General features: G+C 49.7%; 1 protein-coding gene across 1 annotated transcript in view; it reads left to right on the forward strand.

Moving 5' to 3' along the window:
* The window catches only part of LOC123508440, a 156,618-nt gene extending 142,433 nt beyond the window's left edge, over positions 1-14,185 (forward strand). Inside the window, 5 exon segments of the mRNA XM_045262180.1 lie at positions 6,927-7,376; positions 7,702-9,024; positions 9,140-9,334; positions 9,458-9,647; positions 9,785-14,185. Of these exon segments, the coding sequence (XP_045118115.1) occupies positions 6,927-7,376; positions 7,702-9,024; positions 9,140-9,334; positions 9,458-9,647; positions 9,785-13,773 (6,147 nt within the window). The 3' untranslated portion in view covers positions 13,774-14,185.
* Positions 14,186-14,929: the final 744 nt, after the last annotated feature.

Here is a 14,929-nt window from a genome sequence, read left to right on the forward strand (position 1 = left end):
AAGAGAAAGAAGAGGAGGAGGAGGAGAAAAGAAGAATAAGAGAAGGAGAAGGAGGGAGAATGGGAGAATATGAAAGAAGAGGAGATGGCGCCGAGAAAAGGAGACGCTTTAAGTGATGAAAAAAAGAAGACCTGGCAGAATTAAATAAATGTAAAGCTGTAGAAGGAAAAAAAGATGTTTATGTTAATGAGAAAAGGGTGATATGATGTAGTAAAGACGAGGAAGAAGGAGAAGAGTAGATGGAGAGGTAAGGAAAGCTGATGAATGAAATGAGAAGGGAAAGGAGGATAAGGAGAAAGATAAATTTAGGTAAGAAGAAACACAAGAAGGCAATACCATCATTATCTATTACATCACCATCACCACCACCATCACCACTTCTTCATTATCATATTCGTGAGTGTTTACCTGAGGTGTGAAGTGGTAATGGTTGTGGTTACCAGGGGCACAACGCTCTCTCTCTCTCTCTCTCTCTCTCTCTCTCTCTCTCTCTCTCTCTCTCTCTCTCTGGTTTAGATGTTGTCATTTATATCATACAGCTTACCACTCATCATAATTATCGTGAAAAAAGTGTCATTATTACCGTTACATCCTGCGTTTTATTACTTTAGTAGTAGTAGTAGTAGTAGGAGGAGGAGGAGGAGGAGGAGGAGGAAAAGGAGAACGAGGAGATGGGTGGGTGGGGGATGAGGGAGGTTGGACGCGTGGCAGTAGAAACAAGATCCAGAAACGCTTTGCTGTTTCACCACGACCGTTTTCAAAGGCGACACATGATCAACCGGCCTTTCAAGAGTGTTTTCCCGTATAAAAACGTCATTAAAAACTTGTGTAACTTCAACAAGAGCTCTTATGAATGCAGTGGAGATGTAGATAGAGGTGGAGAGAGGGAGGGAGGAAGTGGAGTGGTGCGGAGTACATGTTCCCAGCCAGACGTGGTGTAACTTCTTCAGAATTTCCGCCTGTGATCCCTTGACCCCCTCTAGCCTGCCTCTCTTTTCCTTCTTCTCTTCTTGTCTTCCCTGTCGCTATTACTGTTCATTCTCCCTTACTACTACTACTACTACTACTACTACTACTACTACTACTACTACTACTACTACTACTACTAACAACTACTACTACATTTATGTTTTAATTTCGCGTGTTCTCTTCCCCTCATCCATTTCCTCTTTTTCTCCTTCCCTTTTATCTTTTACTACTACTACTACTACTACTACTACTACTACTACTACTACTACTACTACTTCATTATCTTTTTTTTTTTTTTTTTTTTCCATGTCCTCCTCTTCCTCGTCCTCCTCCTCGCGTTGCGGTGATAGCAATCAAGGGTGTTGTTGTTTAGTGCTGGCCAGGGACTTGCCTAATGAAGGTAGATCCCGACTGTATTTGGTGCTCTCTCTCTCTCTCTCTCTCTCTCTCTCTCTCTCTCTCTCTCTCTCTCTCTCTCTCTCTCTTTCAAATGATTATGAGAGAGAGAGAGAGAGAGAGAGAGAGAGAGAGAGAGAGAGAGAGAGAAGCCTGTATACACGAGGCAGCCTCCATGACTGAGTTTCCTGCCTCAAATCATCCTATTTTCCAGGCAGAGAGAGAGAGAGAGAGAGAGAGAGAGAGAGAGAGAGAGACACTAATGATCACTGACAAACGAAAATTGAATGGAAAGTTGTTTTTTTAGTCCTCATATTTCTTTGTTTCCCTTTTATTTGACTTCATTCCACACCTTGATCATTGTAATTGTGTGTTCCTTCCGTGTCATGGCAGAAGAATCAAGATACAGAGAGATTAGTTTAGATTTTTCTTTCTAATTTATTATTTTCACATAAAGCGTAATATTCCCCTTTGTGAAGTTATCAGCAGAAAGTCAAGCTTCTTCAGAAATCATTATTAGAAAAATCAATAAGTGAAACGCTTCATAATCATCACTAAGTCATTAAACCTGCAGAAATTTCTCCCCCAAACGCTTTATAAGTCATTAATCATCACAGCGAACACCATCATCACTTCTAAACACGTCTGAAAGTCACGAAAGTCATCACGCAGCCTCACCACAGCAACACGGAACGTTTCACTGGCCCGGAGCGTCTTTTTTTTTTATCGAGGGAGCACCACGCGACCGGCAGCAGCGGGACTTGAGGCGCGGAGGAGCGGACGCGTGGCTGAGATCCGGAAGGAAGTCGCTGGACGGGTCGCCTGGCTGGGGGAGTCATTGGCTGCAGGGGTTGAGGGGGCGAGTACGCGTGGGAAGGGTCAGTGAGCAAAGTGTGAGGGTGTATGGAGGTGTTAGGCGGGTCATCGTAGCGGTGTGGTGGTGCTGGGTGGCGAGGCTCACCATGGCGAGGTGACGGAGGTGTGAAGAGGTGTCTGATGTTTAGTTAGGGTAGGGTGGTGGTCATTTAAGGGATGTCAGGGTGTATGCATTTAATTGTAGTGTTAAGTGTTGCCACTGACGCCAGGATCAGTCTGTTGTCGAGGTGTTGTTAGGGGGTGGTGTCAAGCGGTGTTGCGATGCAAGTGCCCTGTGAGCCTTGTGTGGGCATGTAGCGAAGGTGCGTCACTGCGTCACGGTTCATGCTGCTGCTGCTGCTGCTGCTGTGTTACGGAGCCTCGTGGCGCTGAAAGAAGACCAATGAGGCGAGTTTTTGTGCACACGAACCGTATTGTGTGCTAGGTAGTGAAGGAGGAGGAGACGTGTGGCAGGAGGGTTGCGGTATACCATTGGCACAGTTGCAGTCAGTCCCCAGCCCCTGCATCTGCCACACGCCGTCCCTCACACCCGTCGCGCCGCCCGTCGGGGACCGCTGAAGGGGAGCACAATACCCTGCAGGTCTGTGGTCAATTAGTGGGGCAGCACCTGCTGGACGGAGCTGGGAAACGGAAATAGCGAGTCAGTGAAGGCAGGTGGCTGGTCGGGCGGTGCACAAACACACTCGCCCACTCACTCCCCCACGCACGCTGCTTCTCCCGCGCGCCAGTCACCTCTCTTTCCGCCGAGGCAGGTGGAGGTGTGCTTCTCCGCTCCGTGGCCGCACATCACCCAGTGAACACAAGCGCAGTGCTTACGCTGTTATCTTGCGTCGCTCGTACGTAGTGGTGCGTTTTGAACCAGTGAAACACTTTTGTGAAGTGTGTGTGCTTGTGTTGTGTGTGTTTGTGTGCTGTGTTTAGCACGGTGCCCACGGGAGGATGAGGCGTGACCCGCGGCCTCGGCACCGTTGATAGCCACCCTGGAACACTGGACAGGTGTCGTGCCGGCAAGCACTATTGTACCAACATCCGGCACAGCTGAGCAGCAACTGGGTCACGGGGCTGGTGATTACAGGGCGGACAGCAGTGTGTGTGTGTGTGTGTGTGTGTGTGTGTGTGTGTGTGTGTGTGGTGCAGGGAGAGTGACCAGTGACCTGGTGTCAAGGTCCAGTGGCCTCCTGCCCCTGGACTCGAGGCGCGGGAAGCTCATGAAAGAGTGAACGGGAGATTATCAGGGACACATGAATCCTTTATGGTGGTGGTGGTGTTGGAGACACCAAGGAGAGCTTGACGCGCTCCATGGAACTTAGCGACCTCAGGCAGTGATAGGAGTTGACCTGATCCCGCCAGGTCCGGGTTGGAGGAAAGCAGGGAAGTGGTAGGCGACCAACACTCGCCTCCCTTGGGACCGTCGGACCGTCGCCTCGGCCTGGGGAGGAGAGATAGAGATCGGAAACTGATATTCCTCTGTGTCATCCGGCGAGACGACGCGAGGTGACGGTGACCACCCAGCCCTCCACCGGACATGCCCCGCCGGCCCTCCGTCATAGCGGCCACCAGGGTCGCTCCTCACCTTCAGGAGGCAGAGAGTTGGACACGATCAGTGATGCAACCAATAACCGCGGGAGAAAGGCTTGGGTTGTGCAGCGCCGAGAAAAACAGCGGGTGAAAGGTGCATCTGGGAGGCGGCGGCCAGGGACGGGAGAGGAGGTAGAGGGAGAAACAGCGTGTGCCCTGCTGCGGGATGTGTGTGTGTGAGAGAGAGAGAGAGAGAGAGAGAGAGAGAGAGAGAGAGAGAACGTGCCCCAGTGAACTTAAGCGAGTGAGGTGAATGGTAGCAGTGTTTGCCGAGTGTGTGATCAAGTGTTCCTTCCTTCAGCAGGACGGGAGTGCTGCGTGCTGCCCTCCACACCTGATCATTACAACACACTGCAGGTGAACTAATAAACCGCCAGGAAAAGACAATAAACACGTGACTTGACCCGCTACGATGATAAAACACGAACTCTCGAGTGTTTATATTAACTTGGCGGATGTGACCGTCCGCCGCGGGGGGAAAGGGGCGGTAAGGGGCAGTTCTTCTAGTCCCTAAAGGTGTGCATTTAGGTACGCCCTCCCCCTTGGACCCTCGCCCCTTTCATCCCCAAAGCAAGGGTCCTTCACTCTTCCCATCATGAATATCCAAACATTTTCTTTACGTCAAGCTCTGAAGGTAAGATGACTCTCTCTCTCTCTCTCTCTCTCTCTCTCTCTCTCTCTCTCTCTCTCTCTCTCTCTCTCTCTCTCTCTCTCTCTCTCTCTCTCTCTCTCTCTCTCTCTCTCTCATTTATTTCTTGATCCTTCGACCTTCAATTTCCTGTCGTTACCAATCACACACACACACACACACACACACACACACACACTGAACAATGGACAATGTTACGTGTTACTTCATTCATTAATTTCGTTCACACGATACTGGACAGCCAAAGTTTTTTCTTCCTTCCACGTTTTCATTAGCATAGGAAGAAACAAAAGGAGAAAGGAAGGATAGATAGTTAAAGAAGGAAATAAAGACAAGAGGGACGAGGAAATGAAAGAAAATACGAATGGATGATGAAAGGAGAAAAAAGGAAATGTAGGATAGATAAAGAAATAAGGAAAAGAAAGGAAAGGTAGTTAAAGAAGGAAATAAAGACAAGACGGAAGAGGAAATGGATGATGAAAGGAGAAGAAAAAAGGAATTCCTTATCATCACCACCAGCACCACCACCACCACCATCATTATTATCATCATCATCATCAAGTGCCCTATCTTCCTTTTCCTTATCATTCATCTCCTCCAGTTCATCTTAACACGCCTCGTTCATCTCTTCATCCCATAATTCCCTCGGTTGTATTCTGAACCACTTCGACGCTGGATTTACTGTTGTTGAAATGACACGAGTTCTTAAGGATGCTATTTTTACGTCTCTAGTGACAGATTAACAAGATTTTTCCATTATTAACAGGAGAAACACCGTTGAGAATCCGGTTTATCATCTCTGTGGTCTTGAAAATTAGTCGTGGTAAGAGAACAAAGCGTTTCAGAATACAAGCCTTTGTCTTCGTTAACACCAATTGTCAGTCTCATGTATGGGAGCTCAAGGTAAAGTTAACGTTGACTAGTGGGCCTTCCTTCACTCCCGAGGCTGGGCAGGTGTTAAGGTGAGCGAGTGAGTTCAGTTAGAGGAACGTTTTATCAAGGTACACAAAGAATCGGTAATGTTTGGTGTTTGATTCCGTTGAGTGTGATTGAGAATACGTCTCCCATAACCCTCCGTGCAAGGCCAGCAGTGTGTGTGTGTGTGTGTGTCGGCCCACCTGGCGTCTCTTCTCCCTCACCCACCAGATTGATTTGGCTTTAAACCACAAAGGGAAAGCGTGTACGTATGTTTGTATGAGAGAGAGAGAGAGAGAGAGAGAGAGAGAGAGAGAGAGAGAATGAATGAATGAAAGGAATTGCTCCCTAGAAAGTAACAAACATACCTGACAAGTGAAGGTATATACGACTACTAATTAGACAACATACGTGACTGGGTAGGCGACGGTGGGGTGGGTGGTGTGGGTGGAGAGGGATGGTGGTGGGGGTGGAAGAGGAGGCAGAGACTAGAGACATGAACTGAGGAGGAGAAAGACGCTATAATGATAACAGTCCTCGTAATCATGACATGCGAATAAATAAGTTAGAATGTTCCTTTCCTCCCCCCCTTACACCATTGCACGCACGCCATTCTTACATGTCTGAGTCACCTGAGAGAGAGAGAGAGAGAGAGAGAGAGGGGGGGTTATGACGATATATTTTACTTTATACATTCACGTCTGACTTAATGGCCAAGCTAATTACATTCTCTTCTCAGTGTCAGCAAAACATAAGCTGGAGTTCTGTGTAAATGGTCCCCGAGTCTCGAAAATATCCTTCAGACTTTCCTTTTCTGAACCCACGACCAGAGAGAGAGAGAGAGAGAGAGAGATCCATAGTAAAGGAACGGACGTGGTGGTGTCTCCGAGGAATGCTAGACTTGTCATCTTTCTTCTTCAACTTCCCTTCTTTGTTGTCTGTGATTAGTAGTCTGACCTATACACACACACACACACACACACACACACACACACAGAGTTTATGGGTGTGGTCATTGCGTATAGGAGAGTAGGAAGAGTTTTGGGAAAAGGGCATAGGGAGAAGTGGGTGTAGTGGGCTTGTTGGGTACACTTGAGATCGCGCTTGGGTGTTGGGTGTTGTGGGGAGGGAGTGGGGATGGTGGTGTTGCGGCGCGAGGTGTGGAGTACAATGGGTTGCATGGTGTGGAGCCTCAACTTGGGCGTGGCGGGGGTGAGTAGGTATAGGGCTCGCCAGAAGACTGACCTACGCGGCTCAGTAATCGTGTGTTTAGTATCGGGTTGGGTTTTGCAAGTGTCTGCCACAGTCACGCCAGAACTACTCCATTCCTTTTTTTTTTTTTTTTTTTTTTTTTTTTTTTGCACTACAGGGACGTTGTTCATTGTTTGGTGTGGTACGGCTGTTGAGTTCTCTTCAGTATTTAAAAACCACGGCAGAGTTATATGAATACTGTGTTTGCACGCATATCATTGTGCGTGAAATGTATATGATTACTTCGTGTTGGAGCAGCTCTTCTAACCCACACTGTTCTCTCCCTTGACAGGAGTTGTTCTCGCAGCTGCAGTACAGCCATGAGTCTGCCTTGCCGCCCGACGCCCTTCGCCGCGCCTTGGCTCAGACTTTCTACAATCAGCAACGCTTTCAGCTGGGATTCATGGACGATGCTGCCGAATGCTTCGAAAATATCTTATTGCGGATCCACTTCCACGTGGCGAGCGGCGAGGCTGAGGATATGTGCAGCGCGCGGCACTGCATTCCCCACCAGCGTTTCGCCATGACATTGGTGGAGCAGAGCGTGTGCGGGGAATGCGGCGCCACGTCCGAGCCGCTGCCCTTCACCCAGATGGTGCACTATGTGTCCGCCTCGGCCCTCACCGCACAGGCCAGGCAGATGGGCGATGCCAGCGGCAGTGGCCCGCAGTCCCAGCCTCCAGACATGTTCGGACAGCTGCTGAAGAAGGCAGGAGGCATGGGCGACATCCGCGACTGTCCGGTAAGGAATGTTCTTTGTATCTCATGGCTTCAGCTGTAAAGTACCGAGTTAAGGTTACATTACTAACATGAAATACAAATAGTAGTTTTCATTGCCCATTTAAATTTTTCCCACTCTTCTGAGACATTTTTGTAATATGTTGATAATATGTAAGTTCATTTTATGGTTAAATGTAAATGAAACTGTTAGTTTAGAGAGTTTTGAACAATTTGATAATGAAACCTTTGAGTGCAGATTATGACAGGAAGTTAAACAACATCATTAGAATTCAATGTCATAGCACAGCGTGGTGTTAACCCCACACTCACGACTTGGTGTTCCCCAGAGTGCGTGCGGAGCCAAGATTCAGATTTGCCGCACACTGATGAACCGGCCGGAGATTGTGTCCATTGGTGTGGTGTGGGACTCCGAGCGGCCCACACTGGAACACATCATGGCGGTGTTTGCCACTGTGGGCACCACACTGCGCCTGCGGGACGTCTTCCAGAGTGTGGTGGACGACCGCTGGGCACAGCACACTCACCACCAGTTAGTTGGCGTGGTCACTTACTACGGCAAGCATTACTCAACCTTCTTCTACCACACTAAGCTGCGTGTGTGGATATACTTCGACGATGCCACTGTCAGAGAGATTGGACCCCATTGGGAACAAGTTGTTGACAAGTGCCGGCGTGGTCACTTCCAGCCCTTGCTGCTGTTATATGCCAATCCCAGTGGCACGCCGGTACCCATAGACAGTGCTCCCAGGACAGTGACGCTGGTGCCTGGTCACCGCCCCCACAGCCGCCCCATGCAGGCCCCCATGAAGGCCATGACATCAGCTGGGGAAGCATACCCTCAGGGCGCAACCCGCCGTGCTGTCACCCCCAACCCAGAGAAATGTGGAGACGTGATGGGCCCAGCGCCCCGTCGTGCTGTCACCCCAAGCCCAGAGGTTGCAGCACAGCTGGAGTCACACCGAGACTACCAGAACATTCATGCACTCAATGCACACGTCTACCAGGACGGGCCTAACGAAGGCCATGGCGACGATGTCTTCGAGCCGGGCACCTCCAGCTACCGGAGGCAGCTGGAGAGCATCAAGCAGAGTGGTGCTGTGCTACCCAATAAGCCCACCATCCCTGGTCGACCAAGGCTTGACTCAGACGACTCAGTGTATGTTGGAAGGCGGGGTGATGCACAGCGGCAGGAGCGCCAGCGCTCCATCAGCTGCAATGGATACAACCAGCATGGCAATCGTAACAGCAATTCCTCGCTGGACCAGTTTGACAAGGATGGCCTTAAGATGCCAGAGGGCACTAATGTGCCTCGCCGCCGAGACTCGGGCAACTGGAGTGGCGATCGTAACAGTGCATCATCTTCATCCTCGACATCATTAGAGCATCCTTACCTGTTCATGGTGGGGAAGACAGGACGGCAGCCTCCCTCACCGACCGGGAAGGCACCACCAAGCCCCTCTCGCACTGACCATCCTGAGTATGCCAACCTTGGGGTGGGTGTGACCCAGCAACATAGTCATGGACACCATGCCCCTGGCCACCCCTCCCCTGCACCTCCTGCTGGCCAGTATGACCCTGGCTATGATTCCTACTCGCTTTCCTCCAATGACTCCTACCCCATCCAGCAGAACCTGAAGCATAATTTGCAGGTAAGCTTATGTACTTGCTGTTGACAACTGTTCTTGAGTAAAAAAATGAGGAAAATATTAGTTTCACAACATTGATGTGAAAAATTACTAATCACTTCTTTCCTTTGTGTTAAAGCAGCTTCAGCAGATTCCTGAGGGAGTGCAAGCAAGTGACAGCCCTGGAACATACACAGGAGGAAGTCAGCAGGATAGCAGCAGTGTCAGTACACTGACTGAGAGTGAGTCATGCAGTAACTGTGAGACTCTTTGTCTTGCTGCTGACTCTCTCTTGGAGGAAGCTCGGGCACGTGAAGAGTCAGGAGACCTTTCGGTGAGTATGGTGGGATGCAGTACCTTGTGCTTGGAGATTGTTCTCTTACAGTTCCTATATCTTGATAGCTCATAATGTTTCATCGTTGAAGCCCAGCCATTAACGTCCTTCCCTTCTCCACAGGGTGCCTTGGACCTATGCAGTGCTGCTGCTGCTAAGACTCGAGCAGCCATGGATGCGCCCTATAACAATGCTCACTCTCTCACCTTTGCCCGCATGAAGCACAACACTTGTGTGATGCGAGCACGCTCTCTGCACCGACGAATCCTCATCCAGGAAGAGACAGCAGCTTGGGAGGGACAGTATAAAATAGGTAGGTGCCTTTACCTGGCTTGATCTTTGAAATTTAGCAGCAGGTTTTCAAGTAATGGATATTGCTTTCTCATGTAGAGTTGCATAATCAGTTGGTCATCATTTACATTGTCTCTAACCACCACCTCAATCTTCCAGACGCCCCCCACCACAGCCGGCAGGGCTCAAGGGACTCTCAGAGGTCACGTACCAGCCGCCAGGGATCAAGGGAAGGTTCAGTCCACCATAGCCGCCAGGGGTCAAGAGATGCCTCCAGTGGATCACAGGCAAGGTCTCAAGAGCAGCTAGACACAGCAGTGACCTTGGCCCAGACTGCTGAAAAACTTCAGAATACAAACATTGAGATCTATGCAACTCTGCCCAAGAAGAAGGGAAAGAAGACATCTGGTGAGAAATCATCAAGGAGGGAGGAGACTGAGCTGCAACTGGAGAAGACCAAGGAGAGAAAGATATCTGAAAAGAGCAAGGAAAAGTCCAACAAAGAGAGAAAAGGTGGAAAAGTGCGACCTGTTGACAGCGACTACGGCAGTGACCACAGCTCCAAGAGCCACTCCTCATCCAAGGGCTCCTCCAAAGGTACAGAGAAGGAGGATGTTAATGCCATTGTGGAGGTGAAGGAGGAAAAGTCGATCGGGAAGAAGCAGCACAAGATCCGCCGCAAGTTGCTCATGGGTGGATTGATCCGCCGGAAGAATCGCAGCATGCCAGACCTGCGTGAAGGACAAGATGCAGAGGACCCCAAGGCAGCCACTGATGACCTGCAGGTGCGTAGTCTGTCCCGGCCCACTACGCCCTCTGGAGAAAAGACCATGGCCGGCTACCTAAGTGAGGGCCATTTGGAGTACGGCAACCCTAACCTTGAACGGAGCAAACTCATGAGGAAAAGCTTCCATGGCAGTGTTGGGAAAGGTCTTTCTCCTGCCAAGGTGCCCCCACCCATTCCACAACGCATCAGCTCACAACTCTCTCAGAAGAGTGACAAGGGCAGCCACAAGGAGGAGAAGAAGAGAGAGAAGCGTCCACCTTATCCACTGCCTCCTTCAGACCACCAGTCAGAGGAACCTCCAGCATTGCCTCCACGCTGCTACACTCCCGAGATGATCAACAACAGCAATGCTGTGCATAAGGGTGAACCACAGTCACTCCCATTCCTTCAAACAGCCCAGCATGACAACTTCCAGCCCTGCTCCCTGTCTTTCCCTGCAGCCCAGCCTTCACCCAGCACACCCACTCAAATCACCATCTGTGCTGACATACACCAAGAGCCATCAGGCCATCCAGAATCTCTTCACCACCTCCAGGAACAGAAAATGCATCAAGAAGCACCTACCTCTGTCAAAATGCATGATCACCAAATTCACCAAGATCAGCAACAGCAGGCATTCCTTCAAAATCATTTGCCCAAAGCTCAAGTTGGTTCAAATTCTGACTGGCCAAATGTTTCACACTCTAGACAGAGCAGTGAGGACTTCCCTCCTCCTCCTCCCCCCTTGGAAGAGGCTGTGGAGGACCTAAAAACTAGAGGGCTACTCCCCCAGCCCTGCCCACCATCCAGAGCCACCCCAGAGATCTCTGCTACCTCTCAGCCCTCAAGTCTGCTGGCACAGCTGCAGCAGAAGCGGCAGCAAATAATTGAGAGCAAAGAGGGAAGTGGCTCAAATATTGATGACAGAGTCCGGTCTTCACCTGCAAAGAGTAGCGATGACTGGCTGCAGGAGCTGCAAGCCAAACAAGCTGCCATGAAGCGGAAGATGCAGCAACAGTCTGGTGTGCAAGTAGATGATCCCACCACCACCATCACTGCTGCTGCCACTACTTCCACCACTACCACCACCACTGCCAACACCTACAACAACAACACTCATTCTTCCAATAAGAATAACACCACTACTACAAGCAGCTGCAGCAATAGTGGGACGACCTCTGTGCGTAATCTTGCCTCAAAGTTTGAGAATGTGAGTATTGCACAAGGTAGAAGTGATGCTGGAACAGACTGTGTAGACAGCAGTGCCACTCCAACAGCCTCACTCCCAACACCAGCCCCAGCACCTGTTGCTCCACAGCAGCATCTCTACCTACAGCAACAGCAACCACAACACCAACAGTTACAACAGCAGCAGCAGCAGCAGCAACAACAGTTACAACAACAGCAACAGCAACAACAACAGTTACAGCAACAGCAGCAGCAGCATCAGCAGCTACAGCAGCAACATCATCAAATACAACATCAACATCAGTTACAGCAGCAGCAACACCATCAGTTACAGCAACAACAACACCAACAGCTACAACAACAACAAGTGCAGCAGCATCAGCAATTACATCAGCATCACCATCATCAGTTACAGCAGCAGCATCAGTTACAACAGCAACAGCAACAGTACCATCAACAGCAGCAACATCAGCAGCAGCAAGTCAGACATGATATAAGTGAGCGGCAGCGAGCAGTGAGTCAACTCTTCACAAGAGAATACACGCAGTGCAATTCCCTGCAGTTGCCTTCCCACAGTGGGCACGAGAGTCGCCTCAGCTCCTCCTACCGCACCCGCTCTGAAACCAGCGAAGGTGGCCCTGGGGTGTGCTGCAGGGACAGCCAAACAAGTGACAGTGTCAGAGATGATTCAGAGCTTAATACTAGCACTGATACCAACTCGAGTGATATTGCCAAGAAGAAGAAATCCAAGAAGAGTGTAACCTTCTGTGATCAGGTGGTATTGGTAGCCACAGCTGAGGATGAAGAAGAAGATGCTTACATTCCAAATCCCATTCTTGAACGTGTCCTTAAGTCAGCTCTCACCTCTTCATCCTCCTCTTCCTCCTGTTCTGCCTCATCGTCCTCCATGTCAGACACAGACACTTCCTCCTGTGGGGAGCCATCAACCAGCAAACTGAATGGTGCTGCAACCCAAGCCAAAGGAAATGTGTCCACACCGCAGCCCAGCCCACACTATCCACAGCAACAGCAGCAGCCAGCACAACAACAGCAGCTGCAACAGCAACAGCAGCAGCAGCAGCAGCAGCAGCCACAGCAGCAGCATTCTTACTTGCAGCCCCACCCATCCTCCCAACCTCCAGCATCCCAAGGGTATCCCAATCACAATCCTGCACATCACTCACATCCACCTGCATCCTATCCCTCACAGTCCACAAGCCATCAGCAACACCCATCCTCCATCTACCCCAGCACACCCCAGGTTCCAGCACACCTTAACTCCTCCCTTGGCACCCAGCCTCATGCAGGCCCAGGTCCTTCTCACCCACAAAATAGCCAGGGGTCCAATTCCCAGATGAGGATGCCACCTCCCTATCAGCCTCCTCCCAGTGTGGCCAAGCCCTTAGGGCCCCACGCTTCACACACTCGCACTCTAGCCAATGGACTTCACTCATCCCAGATGCCGCACCTGCTGACTAGCCAGCATCCAGCCAGGCCAGCTCAGCAGCAGCCTCAGCATGTACGGCACATTCCACAGCAACAGCAGCAGCCACCACAGCAGCAGCAGCAGAGGCAAGCTGTTGCACCCTACCCAGGAATGATGACAAGACAGAACAGCAGCCTAGGAGTTCAGCCTCATGATGTGGAGCGAACTTATCCTCCATACCAACGTCTGCCTCACCCCAGCCAACTGCCGGCCCAGCCCCAGATGGTAGCCATGCACCCGCCTGCCCGTGGTGGTCCTGCAACTCATCTTCATACTGCACCTTCTGCCCAGACCAATGGCTATCCACCGTACTCCCCAGCAGCTCCATTTACTCGTCACCAACCGTCTCAGCAGCCTCAGTCAAGCCACGGCCACCCACAGCAGCAGCAGCAGCAGCAGCAACAGCAACAGCAACAACAATCACAGCAGCAGCAGCAGCCACAACAGCAGCAGCAACATGGCTCAGGATATGGTAGTGTGGGTCGGGGAGGTGTCAAGGGTGCTCCAAGTCACTTTTGTGGTCCACTTGATCCATCAGCCATCTACTCCACTGTTAACAAGTCATCAAAAAAGCCAACAGCTGCCCCCTCTGCATCTGGGCCTGGCCTTCAGCCCTGCAACCTGTGTAGGAAAAAGTGTGTGAATCCACCTTCAACTTACTGCAATGATTGCGACTTCTACATGTCCAGGTTTAAGCCCAAAGCATAGGCGAAGGGACGAGTCACGTCTTAAGCCAATTCTGTCGTAAATGGTGACATGTCATAAACTCATCACGTCGTAAATGGCAACCAGTGTGGTGAGAGTGCTCCGGTGTGTGTGCTGATGCCTCTGCCTCATGAAAAAGACATGACAAGTGCTGTAGAGACATACTTTTAGTCACACAGCAGTGCCATGGGCATTACCTTTCTTTGTGGTGTCAGTGAGTTCATGACTTCTTTGAAATGTACCTGCAGCTTGCTCACCTGGCACCACACCTGCACTGCTTGTGACCTACCTGTACCTGTGCTGTGAACCCCCTCTGTGCTGTGACCCACCCCTCCCCTCACCACTTGTGCTGTGTCACTGTCTCCAAGGTGATGCTGCCTGATGGATCTCATATGTACTATAGTTAAACAAAACTCACAAGAGTTGTTAAAATGTATTTATTGTACAGAGTACATTTATGCACGCATTTTTTTCGTGCGCTTGTGACTGACCATGATGAAAAGGTGCCAAAATATGTAAATATCATAGATATATATACACATTATACAGTATATATATATATATATATATATATATATATATATATATATATATATATATATATATATATATATATATATATATATATATATATATATATATATATTATACATGATAAAGAAGCTGCCATGTGTGGCTTACATGTACATATATGTAATTGGCTTTTTATATGTTTTATATGAAAAATTATGATACTATTCCACTGTGTTTATTTGTCCTTGACAGTGGGACATTGGGAAGGGGTGTTGTTTTTTCTCCCATGTTGATCCAGGAAAACACGCCATGCAGTCCCTGGTGCAGGGATAATGGAATAGAAGAGCTCACGAGAAACTGACAGCTGGGCGATCCCCTACTCATGCAACATGGTATCATGGATGCAGACTGAAATATAGACAAGGGTAATTTATATATACTATATGTTGCTCTAGGAGACTTGGCGATAAATCTGTCAACACAATGAAGTAAGTGACGAAATGTATAGGTATACTACATGGTGACAACGATCCAAGACAGCCGCTGATGGCCACTCATCCCACTTGGCTCGCATGGCCACTGGTCAGTGCTAGATGGGGGGAGGGCTGAGGGGGCGGAAGCCCCACTAAAATTTTTGTTTGTCATA

The sequence above is a fragment of the Portunus trituberculatus genome, chromosome 24 (assembly GCF_017591435.1).
Source record: "Portunus trituberculatus isolate SZX2019 chromosome 24, ASM1759143v1, whole genome shotgun sequence".
NCBI lineage: Eukaryota > Metazoa > Arthropoda > Malacostraca > Decapoda > Portunidae > Portunus > Portunus trituberculatus.